At 57.2% G+C, this 21,084-nt stretch overlaps 1 protein-coding gene across 1 annotated transcript; it reads left to right on the top strand.

Moving 5' to 3' along the window:
• The first annotated feature begins 1,264 nt into the window (after window positions 1-1,264).
• On the top strand, window positions 1,265-3,228 carry LOC137456102 (uncharacterized). The gene is made up of 4 exons (XM_068167406.1): window positions 1,265-1,511; window positions 1,632-1,727; window positions 1,856-1,930; window positions 2,172-3,228. The coding sequence occupies exons 1-4, from the start codon at window positions 1,468-1,470 to the stop codon at window positions 3,226-3,228; spliced, it is 1,272 nt and encodes a 423-aa protein (XP_068023507.1). The 5' UTR covers window positions 1,265-1,467.
• Window positions 3,229-21,084: the final 17,856 nt, after the last annotated feature.

Here is a 21,084-nt window from a genome sequence, read left to right on the forward strand (position 1 = left end):
AGCCCCGTGCCAGCTGGAGGCACAGCCCTGCCATGGGGATGGTTGGTGCTGGGGGTGGCTGCAGCCTGCTGCTGTGCCAGCCCCGTGCCAGCTGGAGGCACAGCCCTGCCATGGGGATGGTTGGTGCTGGGGGGTGGCTGCAGCCTGCTGCTGTGCCAGCCCCGTGCCAGCTGGAGGCACAGCCCTGCCATGGGGATGGTTGGTGCTGGGGGGTGGCTGCGGCCTGCTGCTGTGCCAGCCCCGTGCCAGCTGGAGCAGAGCCCTGCCATGGGGATGGTTGGTGCTGGGGGGTGGCTGCAGCCTGCTGCTGTGCCAGCCCCGTGCCAGCTGGAGCAGAGCCCTGCCATGGGGATGGTTGGTGCTGGGGGAGGGCAATAGAGCAGGTATCTGCCAGGGCCTGGGTGTGCCCGGCGCTGCCTGCTGCCCTTCTCTCCTCTCTCTGCAGCCCCAGAGCATCCTTCAGGCCCTCTGAGCAGCAGCGCAGCAGGAGCAGCCCCAGAGTGCCTCCAGCCCCGGGTGAGAGAGCAGAGCCCCTGGGGAGGTGTGGACAGCCCTGGGCGTGCCCCGTGCGGGCCCTGGTGGGTGCCCGGTGCTGGCTTCTCAGCGCTGCTGAGGGGCAGGCGGCGCTGGGCTGGCCGCGGGGGCTGGTCGGGGCCGGAGCTGCCGGCAGGGAGCTGGGAGGAGAAGCTGCCAGGGCAGGGCTGGGGCTGAGGGCAAAGATGGCGGCCGGGCCCCGGCGGCCTACGGCTCCCATGGTGCTCTGCGCGGGCGGGAGGGGGCGGGGCTGTCGGCGTTCGAGAGCCAATGGGGGGCTGCGTTCGGGCACCGGCCGGTGAGCGCAGGGGGCGTGTCCGGCGGCAGCGTTTGAAGCCCTGCGGCGCAGGCGGCGGTGAGTAGCGCTGGGGCCCCGGGAGCGGCGAGGCAGAGGGATGGGGACGGCTGCGGGGAGCGGGGGCTGGGGGAGGCAGGGAGTGCTGGAGGCGGCGGTGGCAGCGCCGGGGGGAAGCTGGGGAGGGCGCCGGGGAGGGCTAGAGGCCGGGGATGTGGGCGTGGGGAGGGGGTTGGGGATCAGGGATCAGGGCTCTGGATGTGGGGGCGTCCCGGGGCGGTTGTAGGAGCGTTAGGGTGGCTGTGGGGACCCCAGGGTGATGTAGGATCCTTGCAGACGCTGGGAACCTGTAGGGCTGGAGGGTATTGGAAGGGCAGCTCTCGGGGTACCGGTGGGAGTTACCACACGGGGGGTGTGGGAGCAGGGTCCCGGGTGGGGGGCTGGGGGTGTCCAGGCTTTCTCCAGCCTGCGGCTCCCCCTCCGCCGCTTCCCCTCCCTGCCTGACCTTTTTTTCTCCCGAGAGTGCGCCCTCAGGACGTTGGAGCCCGGAGCTGTGTTCTTCAGCCAGTGCTGTCCTTGGAGCGGTGCTGTGCGGACCCCAGGGGCAGTGCCCTCAGCCCTGCGTTGTCGTCGCCGCCATGGTGCTGGTCCCTCCCCCCAGGAGGGCGCCGTGGCCGTCACGGTGCGAGTGCGACCCCTGGCCCCCAGGGAGGGAGCCACGCAGCACCCAGGTGCCTCCCAGCCCCGTGCCAGGGGCAGTCAGGATCCCCCCTGGCACTAACCATCTCTGCCCTGCCTGCAGGCCCTGCAAGCTGGCCTGTGCCCCACGGACACCCTCTGTGCCCAGGCTCCCTGTGGACTGCAGAGCCTCTGCCCTGAAGCAGGAGGGAGCTGAGAGGTGAGAGAGCTGCCAGCAGCTGCTTGTGCTCCCCAGTGTGGGCCCTGCTCCATGGCTGCAGCTGCACCTTGCCTGTGGCCTCTGCCCTGAGCCTGGCTGGGTGCCAATGGCCTCTTTGCCTTTCCCAGAGCCCTTTGCCCCCCGGAGAGTGGGCAGTGGAACTCCAGAGCAGGAACAGAGCTGCCCTGTCCTCTGCAGCCCAGGTGAGGCTGCCCTGGGAACCACTCAGCCAGGAGTGAGCCCTGCCCCGCGGCAGCCTGCAGCCTGCTGCTGTGCCAGCCCTGTGCCAGCTGCGAGGCAAAGCCCTGGCAGGGGCATGGTTGGTGCTGGGGGGAGGGCGGGAGAGCAGGGAGGTGCCAGTGCCTGGGTGTGCCTCAGGAAGGGAGCTGCGTTTGCTGCTTGTGCCCCAGAGCTGCCTGATGCCCTTCTCTCCTCTCTCTGCAGCCCCGGAGCATCCTTCAGGCCCTGTGAACGGCAGTGCAGCAAGAGGAGCCCCAGAGTGCTCCCAGGCTTCGGCAGCAACCTCTCTCCTTCCAGCCCCCATCCAGTGAAAACTTCAGCAGCCAGGACCCCAGCCCGAGCTGGAGGTCCCGTCGGCGGCGTCCCTGCCCGCGGTCCCGGTCCCCATCCCGTCCCTGCCCCCGTCCCGTCCCGTCCGCGCCGTCCCTGCCCCGGTCCCTGGGCCCGTCCCGTCCGCCGTGTCCCTGCCCCGGTCCCTGGTCCCGTCCCGTCCGCGCCGTCCCTGCCCCGGTCCCTGGTCCCGTCGCGTCCGCCGTGTCCCTGCCCCGGTCCCTGGTCCCGTCGCGTCCGCCGTGTCCCTGCCCCGGTCCCTGGTCCCGTCGCGTCCGCCGTGTCCCTGCCCCGGTCCCTGGTCCCGTCGCGTCCGCCGTGTCCCTGCCCCGGTCCCTGGTCCCGTCCCGTCCGCGCCGTCCCTGCCCCGGTCCCTGGTCCCGTCCCGTCCGCGCCGTCCCTGCCCCGGTCCCTGGTCCCGTCCCGTCCGCGCCGTCCCTGCCCCGGTCCCTGGTCCCGCGCCGTCCCTGCCCCGGTCCCTGGTCCCGTCCCGTCCGCGCCGTCCCTGCCCCGGTCCCTGGGCCCGTCCCGTCCGCGCCGTCCCTGCCCCGGTCCCTGGGCCCGTCCCGTCCGCCGTGTCCCTGCCCCGGTCCCTGGTCCCGGCCCGTCCGCGCCGTCCCTGCCCCCGTCCCTGCTCCCGTCCCGTCCGCGCCGTCCCTGCCCCCGTCCCTGCTCCCGTCCCGTCCGCGCCGTTCCTGCCCCCGTCTCGTCCGCCCCGTCCCTGCCCCCGGTCCCCGTCCGCGCCGTCCCTGCCCCGGTCCCCACCCCGGTCCCCGTCCGCGGCTTCCCTGGCCCCGGCCCTGTCCCGTCTGCAGCGTCCCGGCCCCGTCCCTTTTTGCAGCTCGGTTCCCCCTACCCCACTTCGCGGTTCCCGGCCCTGTCCCCTCCCCTCTGCGGCGCGGTTCCCCCCTCTGTTTGTGTTGTTCACTAAAGGTTTGGTTTTTGGTTCTTCAGACCTTTTCTGGCTGCTTTTTCCCTCCCCTTGGGGGACCCTGGGGCTGGGGCTCCCTCGGGGGTTGCCTGGGCCAGGCCATTCCTCCTGGCCTGGGCTCTAGTCTGCCTTCCCCCTCTCTACCATCATCGCAGGGGCTCTGGGGTTCTTCTTCTTAGCCTCTGTGGATCAGGCAGCCCCACTCATCTTCACAGGGGGAAGTTGAAACCAAAGGGCTCTCTTCTTTCATCCCCAACCTCCTGTGCTGCAGTTTCCATCCATTGCCCCTTGGCCTATCCCAGGGCACAGTGAGCAGAGGCTGTCCCTGTCCCTTCCTTCCTGACCCCCAGCCCTCAGCTCTTGATAGCCATTGATCAGATCCCTCTCAGCCTTCTCCTCTCCAGACTCAACAGCCCCAGGGCTCTCAGCCTCTCCTCCCCAGGCACTGCTGCAGTCCCTTCCGCAGCCTTGCAGCCCTCCCTTGGACTCTCTCTAGCAGTCCCTGTCCCTCCTGACCTGGGGAGCCCAGAGCTGGATGCAATATTCCAGATGGGGTCTCAGCAGGGCAGAGTAGAGGGGGAGGAGAACCTCCCTGGCTCTGCTGGACACACTCCCCTGAATGCCCCCCAGGACCCCGTTGGCCTTCTTGGCCCCCAGGGCACATTGCTGTCCCATGCAGAGCTTGCTGCCCACCAGCACTCCCAGGTCCTGTTTCAACCTCTTCAAGGATGTGCTGCCTGTGGGAGCCTGGATGCTGCTCAGGGCTCCTGTGAGGAGCTCCAGACAACGAAATACTCTCTTCACTTCTTTTGATCCCCTGTTCCAAACCATTTCCCCTTGTGCCTCACAGCCAGCAATTTGATAACCTCTCCCACTGCCAGCCACACAAGGTGAGTTTCTCACATCAATCTTCATGCTACCTGTGCTTGCAGACAGGGCAAGATCAGCTAGGAGTCCTCAGGGAAAGGGCAAAACAAACCAAGGTTCTTTTGAGACCTTCAGAATGCCAAATCATTTGTTGCTCAGGTGTCAACCACCTGAGTTTCACCAATCATCTTTAATTCTTGTGAGGTGCTGAAGTCAGAACTGGGGGGTGGGGGTGGCTGACACCCCTCAGGCTGTGCTGTCATCCAGGGAACTCTGGAAGAGCTGAGAGCTGGCTGCAGGCAAACCTCATGGAGGTCAGCCAGGACAAGAGCAGGGTCTTGCATCTGGGGAGGAGTAACAGCAGGCACCAGGACAGGTTAGGAGCTGTCCTGCTGGAGAGCAGCTCCATGGAGTCCTTGTGGACAAGTTCTGCATGGGACAGCAATGTGCCCTGGGGGCCAAGAGAGCCAACGGGGTCCTGGGGTGCAGCAAGGAAAGTGTGGCCAGCAGGGCTGGGGAGGTTCTGCTCCCCCTCTGCTCTGCCCTGCTCAGACCACAGCTGCAATCCTGTGTCCAGCTCTGGGCTCCCCAGGTCAAGAGAGACAGAGACCTGCTGGAGAGAGTCCAAGGGAGAGCCAGGAGGATGCTTAGGGGACTTGAGGATCTCCCATGTGAAGAGAGACTGAGAGCCCTGGGGCTGTTTAGTCTGGAGAAGAGGAGGCTCAGGGGAGACCTTCTTGCTCTCTCCAACTCCCTGCAGGGTGGTTGTAGCCAGGTGGGGGTTGGTTTCTTCTCCCAGGCACCCAGCAGCAGAACAAGAGGCCACAGTCTCAAGCTGTGCCAGGGGAGATTCAGGCTGGAGCTGAGGAGAAATTGGCCATTGGGATGTGCTGCCCAGGGAGGTGGTGGAGTCACCATCCCTGGAGGTGTTCAACCTTGGCATTTGGAGCCATGGTTTAGTTGTCAGGAGCTGTTGGGTGGCAGGTTGGACTTGATGATCTCTGAGGTCTTTTCCACCCTTAGTGATTCAATGATTCTATACCAAGAGGCCCCAAGGAAGGCCACAAAGCTGAGAGCAGCAGCGTGGAGCATCTCTCCTATAAAGACAGTCTGGGAGAGTTGAAGGAGTTCAGCTTGGGGAGCAAAGGCTCCAAGGAGACCTTACAGTAGCCTTCCAGTGGCTGAAGGGGGCTGAGGAGGAGCTGTTTCCAAAGGTATGCAGCCAGAGGACCAGGGGCAGTGGCTTGAAACTGGAGCAGGGTAGGTTTGGATTGGATGAGGAAGAAGTTCTTTACTATGAGCACAACAGTGGCTTTCATGAGAGGTTTTGCTGTCTCACAGTCTGGGTGGTCTGCAGCATTTATTCTCTCTGTGTTGCTGACTAACTAGGAACTGATTAATCAAATCATTGATTTGTTGCTGAGGACATTCTGCTTACTGAACTCCCTAAACCACAGCAAGTCCTTCCTGCTGTTAACTGAGGAGGCTGTGGGGCAGTGTTTGGCATCACTTGCTTGTGTTCAGCTTGTTCTGGTGCTAAGGAGACAAAAGGCCTGGAATAAAAATGACACTGAAACCAAATGAGAGGCTGGGGAAGCACTTCCCAGCATTATCCTGAACTTGTGACCTCTGAGGAGGTAGAAACTGTCACAGGTGGGTTTGGAAGTGATTGGAGTCATAGAATCACAGAATCTTAGAATCAATCAGGTTGGAAAAGACCTCAGAGATCATCAAGTCCAACCTCTCACCCAATACCTAACTCCTCCTGTCCAGTTCTGGGCCCCTCAGGTTAGGAAAGATGTTGAGATGCTGGAAGGTGTCCAGAGAAGGGCAACAAAGCTGGGGAGGGGTCTGGAGCACAGCCCTGTGAGGAGAGGCTGAGGGAGCTGGGGTTGCTTAGCCTGGAGAAGAGGAGGCTCAGGGGAGACCTCATTGCTCTCTACAACTCCCTGAAGGGAGGTTGTAGCCAGGTGGGGGTTGGTCTTTTCTCCCAGGCAGCCAGCACCAGAACAAGAGGACACAGTCTTAAGGTGTGCCAGGGGAAGTTTAGGCTGGAGGTGAGGAGAAAGTTCTTCACTGGTAGAGTAATTTGCCATTGGAATGTGCTGCCCAGGGAGGTGGTGGAGCCACCATCCCTGGAGGTGTTCAAAAGGGGATTGGATGAGGCACTTGGAGCCATGGTTTGGTTGTCTGGGGGTGTTGGGTGCTAGGTTGGACTTGATGATCTCTGAGGTCTTTCCCAACCTTGTTGATTCTATGCTTGTGCCCCTGTGCTGGGCACTGGTGAGGCCACACCTTGAGGAATTTTGGGCTCCTCACTCCAAGGAGGCCATTGGAGTCCTGCAGCTGGTACAGGGAAGGGCAATACAGCTGAGGAAGGGTCTGGAGGACAGGGCTGCAGAGGAGCAGCTGAGCAAAGTAGGGCTGTTCAGCCTGGAGAAGAGAGACTCATGGGGAAGAGACTCATGGGAGTCTCCATGAAAGGAGATTGGAGTGGAGTGGGGTTGGGCTCTTCTCCCTAGATGCAAGTCACAGGAGAAGAGAAAACAACCTCAAGTTGCACCAAGGGAGGTTTAGTCTGGAGATCAGGAAAAGTCTTTCCTGCCAGAGTGGTCAGGGATTGGCACAGGCTGCCCAGGGAGGTGGTGGAGTCCCCATGCCTGTAGGTGTTCCAGGAATGAGTGAATATGGCACTTTGGGATGTGGCTTCCTGGGCAGGGTGCAGTAAGGTTCATGATTGAACTTGATGATCTTAGAGAACTTTTCCAGCTGGAGTGACTCTATGATTCTATTTGATGTTAAACCTCAGTCATGGACATGATCCCTAACAAACTGCTTTGAGATAAGAAAACAGAATTCTTGTTGCTGCCTGTACCAAAATTGACTTCCAGTATAAAATTAACTGGGTGATTAATTAGGGGATCTGCTGGAGAGCAGTCCTGGGGAGAAGGACCTGGGAGTGCTGGTGGGCAGCAAGCTCTGCATGGGACAGCAATGTGCCCTGGGGGCCAAGAAGGCCAAGGGGGTCCTGGGGGGCATTCAGAGGAGGTGTCCAGCAGAGCCAGGGAGGTTCTCCTCCCCCTCTGCTCTGCCCTGCTGAGACCTCACCTGGAATATTGCATCCAGCTCTGGGCTCCCCAGGTCAGGAGGGACAGGGACTGCTAGAGAGAGTCCAAGGGAGGGCTGCAAGGCTGCTGAAGGGACTGCAGCAGTGCCTGGGGAGGAGAGGCTGAGAGCCCTGGGGCTGTTGAGTCTGGAGAGGAGAAGGCTGAGAGAGGATTTAATAAATGTTTATCCATATCTGGATATCCATATCCTGGATATCAGTGGATGGAAACTGCAGCACAGGAGGTTCCAGCTCAACATGAGGAGGAACTTCTTGACTGTGAGGGTCCCAGAGCCCTGGAGCAGGCTGCCCAGAGAGGTTGTGGAGTCTCCTTCTGTGGAGCCTTTCCATCCCTGTCTGGATGTGTTCCTGGGTGACCTGTGCTGGGTTCTATGCTCCTGCTCTGGCAGGGGGTTTGGACTGGAAGATCTGCAGTGGTCCCTTCCAACCCCTGACATCCTGTGAGCCTGTGAACTGCCTCAGACAAGAGAAAAAGCTCTTGGAGGAGACAGAAAAGATTCCTGTCAGTTAACTTCTGCATCCAAGCTTTTACCTTTAACAACACCACTCTTAAAAACCAAAGGTTATCATTTTGTCATGTCAGTGTGCAGAGCTCTTAGAGAGTCTGCCTCCCCTGGGACACTCCTGCAGGTGAAACCTTCATTTAGGTAGTGAAAGGCTTCAAGCCTCTCAAGTTGCTGTGCATTCCTGATTGCACTCACACCTCCTCACTCAGCCAGAGCCTGGGGGCTTTGTTGTTTTGTTGGTTTTCTTTACCTCATCCACTCACCACCTGTGAGATTCAAAGCCACCCAGCAAGCAGGGGCAAAGGATTTCTAGAAACACTGCTAATTTGCTGCCTCACTTTGCCTGCTGCAAAATTGAGTGCCCCCTCCCAGGAGCAACCTGGCTGCTTCTCCCTAAACACAGCAGTTGAGAGCCAGGGATCAAAAGGAGCTGTCGACACCTAGACTCCTGCCTTCCCCTAGGCATCAGGCATTTAGCTCACTTGGGCAGAGAATCAGAGAATCAATCAGGTTGGAAAAGACCTCAGAGATCATCAAGGCCAACCTGTCACCCAACACCTCCTGACTGCTAAACCATGGCTCCAAGTGCCACATCCAATCCCCTCCTGAACACCTCCAGGGATGGGGACTCCACCACCTCCCTGGGCAGCACATCCCAAGGGCCAATCTCTCTTTCTATGAAGAACTTCTTCCTAACCTCCAGCCTAAACTTCCCCTGGCACAGCTTGAGACTGTGTCCTCTTGTTCTGGTGCTGGCTGCCTGGGAGAAGAGCCCAACCCCCACCTGGCTCCAACCTCCCTGCAGGGAGTTGCAGAGAGCAAGAAGGTCTCCCCTGAGCCTCCTCTTCTCCAGGCTAAGCAACCCCAGCTCCCTCAGCCTCTCCTCACAGGGCTGTGTTCCAGACCCCTCCCTGGCTTCATTGCCCTTCTCTGGACACCTTCAAGTCTCTCAATGTCCTTCTGAAACTGAGGAGCCCAGAACTGGACACAGGACTCAAGGTGTGGCCTAAGCAGTGCTGAGCACAGGGCACAATGACCTCCCTGCTCCTGCTGGCCACACTCTTCCTGATGCAGGCCAGGATGCCATTGGCCCTCCTGGCTGCCTGGGCACACTGCAGGCTCATGTTCAGCCTGCCATCAACCAGCACCCCAGGTCCCTCTCTGCCTGGCTGCTCTCAGCCACTCTGACCCCAGCCTCTAGCACTGCCTGGGGTTGCTGTGGCCAATGTGCAGGACCTGGCACTTGGATGTGTTCAATCTCCTGCCCTTGGACTCTGCCCATCTGTCCAGCCTGTTGAGGCCCCTCTGCAGAGCCTCTCCACCCTCCAGCAGATCAACTCCTGCCCCCAGCTTGGTGTCACCTGCAAATTTACTGATGATGGACTCAATGCCCTCATCCAGATCATCAGTGAAGATATTGAACAGGATGGGGCCCAGCACTGCTCCCTGGGGCACACCGCTGGTGCCTGGCTGCCAGCTGGCTGTGGCACCATTCACCACCACTCTCTGGGCTCAGCCTCCAGCCACTTCCTAACCCAGCTGTGATAGCATCCATGGAGATGTCTATGGATCTGTCACGAGCCCACTGGTATGTTGCATCTCTGCCTTGATGTCCTGACGAATCATGAGCCCACCGAGCTAAGAATATCTCACCTCGGTGTCTCCAGTCGAGATCAAGATTAGAGTCCATGGCTGCTTGAGACACTCTTGCAGCCAGATCTGCCTGATGGTTGTGTTGCTGTTCCTCAGCAGCTTTGCTCTTAGGAATGTGAGCATCGATGTGTCTCACCTTCACTGGAATTCTCTCGATTCGATCAGCAATGTCCTGCCACAGGTCGGCTGCCCAAATGGGTTTTCCTTTCCTCTGCCAGCCACTCTTCTTCCAGTTCTTTAGCCAACCCCACAGAGCATTGGCTACCATCCATGAGTCGGTGTAGAGATAAAGCTTTGGCCATCTCTCACGTTCAGCCACGTCGAGAGCTAGCTGGACAGCTTTTACCTCTGCGAACTGACTGCATTCTCCTTCTCCATCCTTCGCCTCTGCAACTCGGCGTGTTGGACTCCACACTGCAGACTTCCACCACCGCTTGTTCCCAACAAGACGACAGGAACCGTCTGTGAACAAAGCATCTTTCTTTTCATCATCAGAAAGGTCATTGTAAGGAGGAGCTTCCTCAGCACGAGTTACTTTCTCCTCTGGAGGTTTAGCACAGTTGGTACCTTCAGGCCAACTTGTCAGGGACTATTCTTCTGAGCCAGTAGTGCCTCCAGGAGGATCTGCTCCATGATCTTTCCAGGCACAGAGGTGAGACTGACTGGCCTGGAGTTCCCTGGTTCCTCCTTCTTACCCTTTTTGCAGATGGGGGCAATGTTTCCCCTTTTCCAGTCTGTGGGGACTGCCCCAGACTGCCAGGACTTTTGAAATAGAATAGAGAGGGGTTTAGCAACCTCCTCTGCCAGTTCTCTCGGCACCCATGGGTGTATCCCGTGGGGTCCCATGGGCTTGAACACTTCCAGGTTCTTCAGGTGATCACCAACCTGATCTTCACTTCCCATGGGCAGTTCTTCCTCCCCGTCCCTGGCATTGTCTTCCATAACATCAGGAGTGTGGCTGGAGGCCCTTGCAGTGAAGACTGAGGTAAAGAAGTTATTGAGTACCTCAGCCTTTTCCTCATCACTTGTGGCCATGTCACCAGTTTCCTTTCTGAGGGGGCCCACACCTTCCCTAGGCTTCTTCTTCCCATTCATATGCCTGTAGAAGTTCTTAGTGTTCCCTTTAACCTCCCTGGCTAGATTCAATTCAAACTCTGCTTTGGCTTTCCTAACCAGGACTCTTGCTGCTCGGGCAGCTTCCTTTTCTCCACCCTGTTCTAGCTGTCCTTCTCTTTCGGAAAGCATGGACGGACTCCCATGTTGGTGAGGCAGGAATCGTTTATTGGCACAGAACAAGCAGCTTATATAGGAAAAATCGGGCAGGGTAAGCAATTCCCTGACATTCTTGCACCACTGCTGCTAATTGGGCTTTCTCATTTGATATGCAGCCGTCCATTGTTATCTTCATCCCATATCAGGTTGGTCTTCTCCAGTATGGAGGCAAGCGTCCTCTTGTCTGGCACGTCAGGTTGTTTACCACGGTCAGCTCTTCTTTATCATCAAGCCATCCTTCCAGTATCAGTGGCCTGTTGTTCTTTCTCGTCCTGAAACCTTCCATAGATACTTTCTGCTTTCCTACACCAATGGGCAATCACTCTCTGTGTGTAGAACTTCCTCCTAACCTCCAGCCTAAACCTCCCCTGGCACGGCCTGAGACTGTGTCCTCTTGTTCTGGGGCTGGTTGCTAGAGAGAAGAGACCAGCCTCTGCCTGTCCACAACCTCCCTTCAGGTATTTGTGGAGAGCAATAAGGTCACCCCTGAGCCTCCTCCTCTCCAGGCTAAGCAACCCCAGCTCCCTCAGTCTCTCCTCACAGGGCTGTGTTCCAAGCCCCTCACCAACTTTGTTGCCCTTCTCTGGACCCCTTCCAGCAAGTCAACCTCCTTCCTAAACTGAGGGGCCCAGAACTGGACACAGGACTCAAGGTGTGGCCTAACCAAAGCAGAGTCCAGGGGCACAATGACTTCCCTGCTCCCACTGGCCACACTATTCCTGATGCAGGCCAGGATGCCCTTGGCCTTCTTGGCCACCTGGGCACACTGCTGCCTCATGTTCAGGCAGCTGTCAATCAGCATCCCCAGGTCTCTCTCTGTTTGGCAGCTCTCAGCCACTCAGACCCCAGCCTGTAGCTCTGCCTGGGGTTGCTGTGGCCAAAGTGCAGCCCCTGGCACTTGGACTTGTTGAATGCCATCCTGTTGGCCTCTGCCCATCTGTCCAGTCGGTCGAGGTCCCTCTGCAGAGCCCTTCTGTCCTCTAACTGACCAACATCTGCCCCCAGCTTGGTGTCATCTGCAAATGTGCTGATGCCTGACTTAATCCCCTCATCCAGATCATCAATGAAGATGTCAAAGGGGATGGGGCCCAGCACTGACCCCTGGGGGGCACCACTGATGCCTGGCTGCCAGCTGGCTGTGGCACCATTCACCACTGTTGGGGATCGTTTTGAGCAAGAGGGGACATGGGTCCCAGCAACACCTGTGCAATTCAGGCCTTGAAGAATTCTCTGTTGATAATAGAGCGGTGGAGTAGGAGCTGTGGGAAAGAGTCGATTGCCTGGTATGCTGAAGTCCAGCTGCCCCTGAGAAGGGAGGCAAGCAAGATAAGGAGGAGGTGAGATCTGGGAAAAAGAGCAATTAGACTGAGTAGGAAAGAACTCCACAGAGTTGTGAAAACAATGATGTAACCTTTTAGAGAGAAACCAACAGTGTGTGCTAAATTAGAATTAACTATGCATGAGATAAGACTATAAATAATGAAGTGTGGGACAATAAAGTTGGATGATTACTATCACTCATACTGAGTGCTGTCGTCCCTCTGTTCTCGTCAAGTGGCACTCGAGCAGGGACCCGATTCTGCGGGTACTCTGAGCCGTTTCGACGGGCACGACAGCGGAGACCGCACCCGGGGATTACGGGCGAGCCGACCGCGGAGGAAGGCTGGGGCGGGCCAGTCTTGGCGGGCCGAAATCGGCATGCCAGTGGAAAACGTCGGCGGGCTGGAGGTGGCGGGCCGGCGGTGAGCTCGGGCGGGCCGGGAGCGGCGGGCCTGAGGAAAGGAGCAGCGGACACCGGCGGGTACCGGAACGCGGCAGTGAAGTTCGCGGACCTCGGTGAATATGGGCAAAGAGGGAGCGCTCTCCTTATTTCAGTGCTTTCTAGGAAAGCGTAAGGCGGAGAGAGCGCCCAAAGTAATGCCTGGGCTTTGGGCCCATGGATCCGCTTCGGGGCATTTCCCTAGCGGAGAGAGTTGTTTTGGTGAAGCTTGTTGGAGAGAGTACGGGAACAAGCTGTGGGACTGGGTCATTGATGGTGATAAAACTGCTATAAAGCTGCAAAAGCCGTGGCGAGAATGCAGAAACTGCATCAAAAACTGTTAGTTAGAACAGCGAATGGCTGCTGCGGTTACAGCGAATTTGTCAGGGCGGGATGCAGCGCCAGTTGTATCTGAATTGCGACCGAAGGATGTGCTTGAGAAGTATCGACCGATCGACCGGGGCCGCCCCCGAGACACCTTGCGGCGACCACACCGCGTTTGCCAGCCGCCACCACTGCTGTTTCGCCTCAAGCAGAGAAAAAGCCGGAAAAGGGCAGCGAAACCTGTGCCTCGGCGTGTTCGATCCCGTTCATCTACATCTTCCTCGGACATCGCCAGCGAGGGCTCGCATTCGGAAGATTCAAACTCAGGGGCTCAGGGGCTGGGGCCATCGACAGGGCTTTGGGTTCCACAAGCATGGAGTGGTTTTCAAGGCACCTGAGCTGAAAACAACTCATGGGACACACTTGTCCCAGAGGGGGATAAGAATCCTGGGGCAGGAATTGGCAGGGCTCATTGATAGGGCTTTAAACTACATTTGAAGGGGGAAGGGGTTCATAGTCTCCTGCTGGCCGGTGACAAACAGAGGGGCAGCTCACCAGCAGCAGAGAGAAGGAGAGCTGGTAAGGGCTCTCAACTTGCTGCCCTGAGGCAAGCCACGAATGATCCACCAGGACATTCTGTGGAAACCGAGGGGAATTGGCACAAGAGCAGGACAGGGCCAGCCCAGCTGAAGTGCTTCTGTGCGAATGCGCGCAGCTTGGGCAACAAACAGGATGAGTTAAGGGCACTGTGCTGCTGGGATGCCACGACACAGTGGCTGTTACTGACACTTGGTGGGATGAATCCCATGACTGGGATGTAGGGATAGATGGGTATAAACTCTTTAGGAAGGATAGGCAGGGAAGGAGAGGAGGAGGTGTTGCCCTCTATGTCAATAGCCAGTTGGAATCAGTGGAGCTCCAACTGGGGAGGGATGATGAGCTGGTTGAGAGCGTATGGGTTACAATTAAAGGCAGGACAGGGGAAGGAGATATTACTGTGGGGGTCTCCTACAGGCCACCTGACCAGCAGATCCAAGCAGATGAGGGCCTCCACAGGCAAATAGAAGCGGCTTCCAGGTCACAAGCCCTGGTCCTCATGGGTGATTTCAACCACCCAGACATCTGCTGGAGGGACAACACAGCAAGGCACCAGCAATCCAGGATGTTCCTGGACTGCATAGAAGACAACTTCCTCCTCCGAATGGTAGAGGAACCAACAAGAAATGGTGCTATGCTGGACCTTGTTCTCACCAACAGGGAAGGGCTGGTAAGCAATGTGAGGCTCAGAGATGGCCTTGGCTGCAGTGACCATGAAGCAGTTGCATTTAATCTCCTCAGGGCAATCAGGAGGAAGTATTCCAAGCTCACGACCCTAGACTTTAGGCGTGCAGATTTTGATCGCTTCAGGGATCTGATAGCCAAAGTGTCGTGGGACAAAGCCCTGGAGGGAAGAGGGACCCAGGACAGCTGGGCAGTATTCAGGGACCACCTCCTCTGTGTCCAGGAGCTCTGTATACCAACAAAGAGAAAAGCAGGTAAGAATGCTAGGAGGCCTGCCTGGATGGGCAAGGAGCTACTGGACACACTATTACTTAAAAGGAAACTCTACAGGCAGTGGAGAGAAGGACAGCTAGAACAGGGGGATATAAGGAAGCTGCCCGAGCAGCAAGAGTCCTGGTTAGGAAAGCCAAAGCAGAGTTTGAATTGAATCTAGCCAGGGAGGTTAAAGGGAACACTAAGAACTTCTACAGGCATATGAATGGGAAGAAGAAGCCTAGGGAAGGTGTGGGCCCCCTCAGAAAGGAAACTGGTGACATGGCCACAAGTGATGAGGAAGAGGCTGAGGTACTTAATAACTTCTTTACCTCAGTCTTCACTGCAAGGGCCTCCAGCCACACTCCTGATGTTATGGAAGTCAAAGCCAGGGACGGGGAGGAAGAACTGCCCATGGGAAGTGAGGATCAGGTTGGTGATCACCTGAAGAACCTGAAAGTGTTCAAGTCCATGGGACCCCACGGGATACACCCATGGGTACCAAGAGAACTGGCAGAGGAGGTTGCTAAACCCCTCTCTATTCTATTTCAAAAGTCCTGGCAGTCTGGGGCAGTCCCCACAGACTGGAAAAGGGGAAGCATTGCCCCCATCTGCAAAAAGGGTAAGAAGGAGGAACCAGGGAACTCCAGGCCAGTCAGTCTCACCTCTGTGCCTGGAAAGATCATGGAGCAGATCCTCCTGGAGGCACTACTGGCTCAGAATAATAGTGAAGAGGTGATTGGGAACAGTCAGCATGGCTTTGCCAAGGGCAAATCCTGCCTGACCAACCTGGTGGCCTTCTCTGAGCAGGTGACAACATCAATAGCTGAGGGGAGAGCAGCTGATGTCATTTACCTGGAGCTGAGCAAAGCCTTCGACACTGTCCCGCACCACATCCTGGGCCCCAGGCTGGTGACACATGGGTGTGATGGGTGACCACTAGATGGATAAGGAACTGGCTTGATGGCTGCACCCAAAGAGTGGCTGTCAGTGGCTCCATGTCCCAGTGGAGGCCAGGGACAAGCAGAGTCCCTCAGGGATCAGTCCTGGGACCTGTCTTGTTCAACATCTTTGTGGGTGCCATGGACAGTGGCACTGAGTGCACCCTCAGCAGGTTTGCTGATGACACCAAGCTGTGTGGTGCAGCAGACAGCTGGAGGGAAGGGAGGCCATCCAGAGGGAGCTGGACAGGCTGGAGAGGTGGGCACAAGCCAACCTCAGGAGGTTCAACAAGAGCAAGTGCAGGGTCCTGCATCTGGGTCGAGGCAATCCCAGGCACAAATGCAGGCTGGGCAGTGACTGGCTGGAAAGCAGCCCTGAGGAGAGAGACTTGGGGGTGCTGGGGGACAAAAAGCTCACCAGGAGCTCTCAGTGTGCACTTGCAGCCCGCAAAGCCAATCAGGTCCTGGGCTGTATCAGGAGAAGTGTGGCTAGCAGGGCAAGGGAGAAGGCTCTGCAGATCTCCCCTGCTGAGGGAAGGGTCCCTGGAAGCAGAGAGGGATGGATACAGGTCCCTGCCAGGGGTGGCAAGAGAAATCCACCCCGGCCCTCTCCTCCTCCTCCGCTGCCCTTGCATAATAAGTATGAGGCCCTGCAGGCTGAGGGCAGTAAGGATGAGAGGGCTGAGGCTGAGGAGCAGCCATCCAGAGGGGAGCCTAAGCCCAAGCGGTCCTCACCAGCTATAACGACCAGCTCCACAAAGAAAAGGAGAAGGGTTATAGTTGTTGGGGACTCTCTCCTGGGGGGTACTGAGGGACTCATATGTCGTCCCGACCCATCCCACAGGGAGGTCTGCTCCCTACCAGGGGCAGGGGTTAGGGACATTGCAAAGAGGCTCCCTAAATGAATCCAGCCCTCTGACTATTCCCCTCTGCTGGTAATACAGGCTGGGAGCGATGAGATTGACAGGAAGGGCACCAGGGCGATTAAGAAGGAGTTCAGGGCCCTTGGACAATTGATTGATGGGGCAGGAGCTCAAGTGGTGTTCTGCTCAGTTCCCTCAGTGGCAGGGGTGTACACTGAGAGGAATGGGAGAACCCACACCATCAACAACTGGCTCAGGGGATGGTGCCAGAGGCAGAACTTTGGGTTCTTTGACCATGGGACAACTTTCACCGCACCTGACCTGCTGGGTCCTGATGGGGTGCATCTATCTAGAAGGGGTAAGAGAGTCCTGGCACTGGAGTTGGCAGGGCTCATTAGGAGGGCTTTAAACTAGGTCTGAAGGGGGTGGGTGAGGCAATCGGTCCCTCTGCAGAGGTAAGAGTAGGGCACAAGGTAGGGTCAGTTGAGAAGTCAGGAACCCAGCTGCAGTGCATGTACACCAATGCAGGCAGCCTGGGCAACAAGCAAGAGGAGCTGGAGGTCCTGATCCATCAGGGCGACTATGATGTAGTCACCATCTCAGAAACTTGGTGGGACAGCACCCACGATTGGAGTGCTGCACTGGGGGGTTACAGGCTCTTTAGGAGAGACAGGCGAGGGAGGAGAGGAGGAGGGGTGGCTCTGTGTATTAGAGAGTCACTCTCTGCCACACAACTTGAGGTGGAAGATGAGGGAGTTGAGAGCCTGTGGGTCAAAATCAGAGGACAGCCTAACAAGTCTGACATCCTGATTGGAATCTGTTACAGACCACCCAACCAGGATGAGGAGGCTGATGAAGTATTCTACAAGCAGCTGGAGGCCGTCTCAAGATCATCAGATCTTGTCCTTGTTGGTGACTTCAACCTGCCAGATATCTGCTGGGAACTTCATTCAGCAGGGAGGAGGCAGTCCAGAAGGTTCCTGGAGCGAATGGAGGACAGCTTCCTGACACAGCTGTTAAGCGAGCCTCCCAGGGGCCAGGCTCTGCTTGACCTGCTGTGCTCCAATAGGGAAGGGCTGGTGGGAGAGGTGATGGTGGGAGGCTGCCTAGGGTGCAGTGACCACGAGATAGTGAAGGTTTCAATATGCAGGGAGCTAGGGAGGAGCACCAACAGGACCTTCACCTTGGACTGCAGGAGGGCAAACTTCAGCCTATTTAAGAAACTTGTTTGTAAAGTCCCCTGGGTACCAGCCCTCATGAACCAAGGGGTCCAGGAGGGTTGGACCTACTTCAAACAGGAGCTCTTGAAGGCACAGGAACTGGCGGTTCCCACGTGCCGGAAGGCGAGCCGGCGGGGAAGGCGACCGGCCTGGATGAGCAAGCAGCTCCTGGAGGAGTTAAGGGGGAAGAAGAGGCTGTATCACCTTTGGAAGGAGGGGAAGGCTTCTCCAGGTATGTTCAAGGAAGCTGTTAGATTATGTAGGAACAAAATTAGGGAGGCTAAGGCCCAGCTGGAACTGAAGCTGAACACCTCAGTCAAAGATAATAAAAAGCATTGTTATAAATATATTAACACTAAGAAGAAGGGCAGGAAGAACCTGCACTCCCTGTTGGACCTGGAGGGGAACACTGTGACTGAAGAGGAGGCAAAGGCTGAGGTCCTGAACACCTTCTGTGCCTCAATGTTTAACAGCAAGGCAGGAGGAGCTCAGGAGGAGTGGCCTCCGGAGCTGGGCGATGGGGTCAGGGAGCAGTGTCATGGAGACTCCAGGCCTGGCAGCCTGAGCTCAGTGCCAGGGAAAGTGATGGAGCAGATTGTCCTGGCGGCAATAACTGCGCACCTGAAGGACGGCCAAGGGCTCAGGCCCAGCCAGCATGGATTCAGGAGGGGCAGGTCCTGCCTCTCCAACCTGATCTCCTTCTATGACCAGGTGACCCAGCTGGTGGGTGTGGGGCAGGCTGTGGATGTGCTCTGCCTGGACTTCAGCAAGGCCTTTGCCACCATCCCCCACAGCAAGCTCCTGGCCAAGCTGTCAGCCCCTGGCTGGGACAGCAGCACTCTGTGCTGGGTTAGGGACTGGCTGGAGGCTGAGCCCAGAGAGTGGTGGTGAATGGTGCCACAGCCAGCTGGCAGCCAGGCACCAGTGGTGTCCCCCAGGGATCAGTGCTGGGCCCTGTCCTCTTCAACATCTTCATTGATGATCTGGATGAGGGGATTGGGTCAGTCATCAGCAAGTTTGCAGATGACACCAAGCTGGGGGCAGATGTTGGTCAGTTAGAGGACAGAAGGGCTCTGCAGAGGGACCTCGACCGACTGGACAGATGGGCAGAGTCCAATGGGATGGCATTCAACAAGTCCAAGTGCCAGGGGCTGCACTTTGGCTACGGCAATCCCAGGCAGAGCTACAGGCTGGGGTCAGAGTGGCTGAGAGCTCCCAAACAGAAAGGGACCTGGGGGTGCTGATCGACAGCTGCCTGAACATGAGGCAGCAGTGTGCCCAGGTGGCCAGGAGGGCCAATGGCATCCTGGCCTGCATCAGGAATAGTGTGGCCAGCAGGAGCAGGGAGGTCATTGTGCCCCTGTGCTCTGCATTGCTTAGGCCACACCTTGAGTCCTGTGTCCAGTTCTGGGCCCATCAGTTTAAGAAGGACATTGAGAGACTTGAAGGTGTCCAGAGAAGGGCAACAAGGCTGGGGAGAGGCCTTGAGCACAGCCCTGTGAGGAGAGGCTGAGGGAGCTGGGATTGTTTAGCCTGGAGAAGAGGAGGCTCAGGGGTGACCTCATTGCCCTCTACAGCTACCTAAAGGGTGGTTGTAGCCAGGAAAGGGTTGGCCTCTTCTCCCAGGCAACCAGCACCAGAACAAGGGGACACAGTCTCAAGCTGTGCCAGGGGAGGTTCAGACTCGAGGTGAGGAGGAAGTTCTTCACCGAGCGAGTCATTCGGCATTGGAACGGGCTGCCCAGGGAGGCGGTGGAGTCATCGACCCTGGAGGCGTTCAAGAGGAGATTGGACGTGGCACTTGGTGCCATGGTCTAGGCATGGGGTATGTGTTGATAGGTTGGACTCGATGATCCTCGAGGTCCTTTCCAACCTAAGTGATACTGTGATAGTGTGATACTGTGATCCTCCCCCTCTACTCAGCCCTGGTGAGACCCCACCTGGAGTACTGTGTCCAGTTCTGGAGGCCCTATGACAAGAGGGATCTGGAGGTGCTGGAAGGTGTCCAGGGAAGGGCCACGAGGATGAGCAGAGGGCTGGAGCTGTTCTGCTGTGAGGACAGACTGAGGGAGTTGGGGCTGTTCAGTCTGGAGAAGAGAAGGCTCCCAGGTGACCTCATTGTGGCCTTCCAGGATCTGAAGGGGGCTACAGGAAGGCTGGGGAGGGACTGCTCAGGATCTCAGGCAGTGATAGGACTAGGGGGAATGGAATGAAGCTGGAGGTGGGGAGATTCAGGCTGGAGGGGAGGAGGAAGTTCTTCCCCATGAGAGTGGTGAAGCCCTGGAATGTGTTGTCCAGGGAGGTGGTTGGGGCCCCGTCCCTGGAGGTGTTTAAGGCCAGGCTGGCTGAGGCTGTGGCCAGGCTGATCTAGTGTGGGGTGTCCCTGCCCATGGCAGGGGGGTTGGAACTGGCTGATCCTTGTGGTCCCTTCCAGCCCTGACTGATCCTGTGATACTATGATACTATGATGATACTATGACACAGCGCCGACTTTGCGTTACGGCCCCCCTTAGAGAACAAGGAGCGCTTGGAGGCTCGCGGTTACGGCATTCTTACGAGCACAGCCCTCCCGCGACCCCCGATGGCCCCCGCGGGCGCCGACAGCTCCGGCCGAGGCGGCACCGACAGCTCCGATGACACAGGCAGCACCGACCGTAGCGCTGGCCCCGGTGGCAGGCACCAGCGGAACCCCCCCCGGCGGTGGCAGGCACCAGCGGAACCCCCCCCGGCGGTGGCAGGCACCAGCGGACCCCCCCCCAGCGGCTCCAGCTGCACTACACCCCCCCCACACCCCCAGCGGTCTCTGGTACGGCTACTGTCGCCCATGGCTCTGTTCTGATTGAAAGCAACAGTGCTAATTGCTTCACTTCTGATTGCGATGTCTCTCAGAGCTTTGTTATTTAGAGCTGTGCTGAGTTTTCCTGGTAAGCATAATGCACGGCAAACGTTTGGTATTTACAGGTACTTAGTACACAGCGATTGCAGTAAGGTGTAAGTACTTAGTCATGAGTTCACATTGTAAGATTCTCTTTCGGTTGGAACCTTCTTAGCTGCGTGCCTTGGCATTTCAAAGGAGCTCCATGTAATGTAGTTAAGGTTTGTAGTAAAGAGGGTTTAATTGTAACAAGTATTCCTTCGCTAATGTGCGGAAGAATCAAGACTAAGAGGAAGCAGCACTTCCCATGCCGTCGAACATGGATCACAATAGCTGCTATGATAATCTGGGATCAAAAGCATCACCCAGAAGCATGTACCACAGCACCAGGTGAATTAGGACTGAATGTTATGGTTGGCTGAGTGATTAGAGGAAATGTTCACAGGGACTTATCTGTTATCTCAGCAGTTTGCTGTAATTTTACACACCTAGAGGGAAAATCAAAGCTCATAACAACACAACATGCATTTGCATTTTGGGCTGAAAACATCAACAAAGAAAGAAACAAACAAAGAAAAAGGGGGAAGAGAGAATAGCCCATAGCAAAACAAAAAAGGTGTTTTTCCAATGGTCCCAATAAGAGATCGGTGTTACCAGGATGAGCAAAAACACATTATTATGGGTAATTTTATGTTGGGCACAGCAATGAAGCTCTTTTGCTCTTGCTGATTGCCTGCAGGTTTTCTGTCTGTGAAGCTAGAGCCTGGCCAGATCTACCTTTACAGATGAAAGAAATCTTGCTGCCATTAAACAATTCATGATTTTTGACCATCCTAGAGAAAATAAAGATGCAAGATAACCCTAAAGCAGATTGCAAGAGACAGTGCTGAGGATTGCAGTTGTGCCTCAACCTCTG

This window comes from Melanerpes formicivorus, unplaced genomic scaffold, assembly GCF_026170545.1.
Source record: "Melanerpes formicivorus ecotype bairdi unplaced genomic scaffold, bMelFor1.0.p_v2 SCAF_116, whole genome shotgun sequence".
In the NCBI taxonomy this organism is placed as follows: domain Eukaryota; kingdom Metazoa; phylum Chordata; class Aves; order Piciformes; family Picidae; genus Melanerpes; species Melanerpes formicivorus.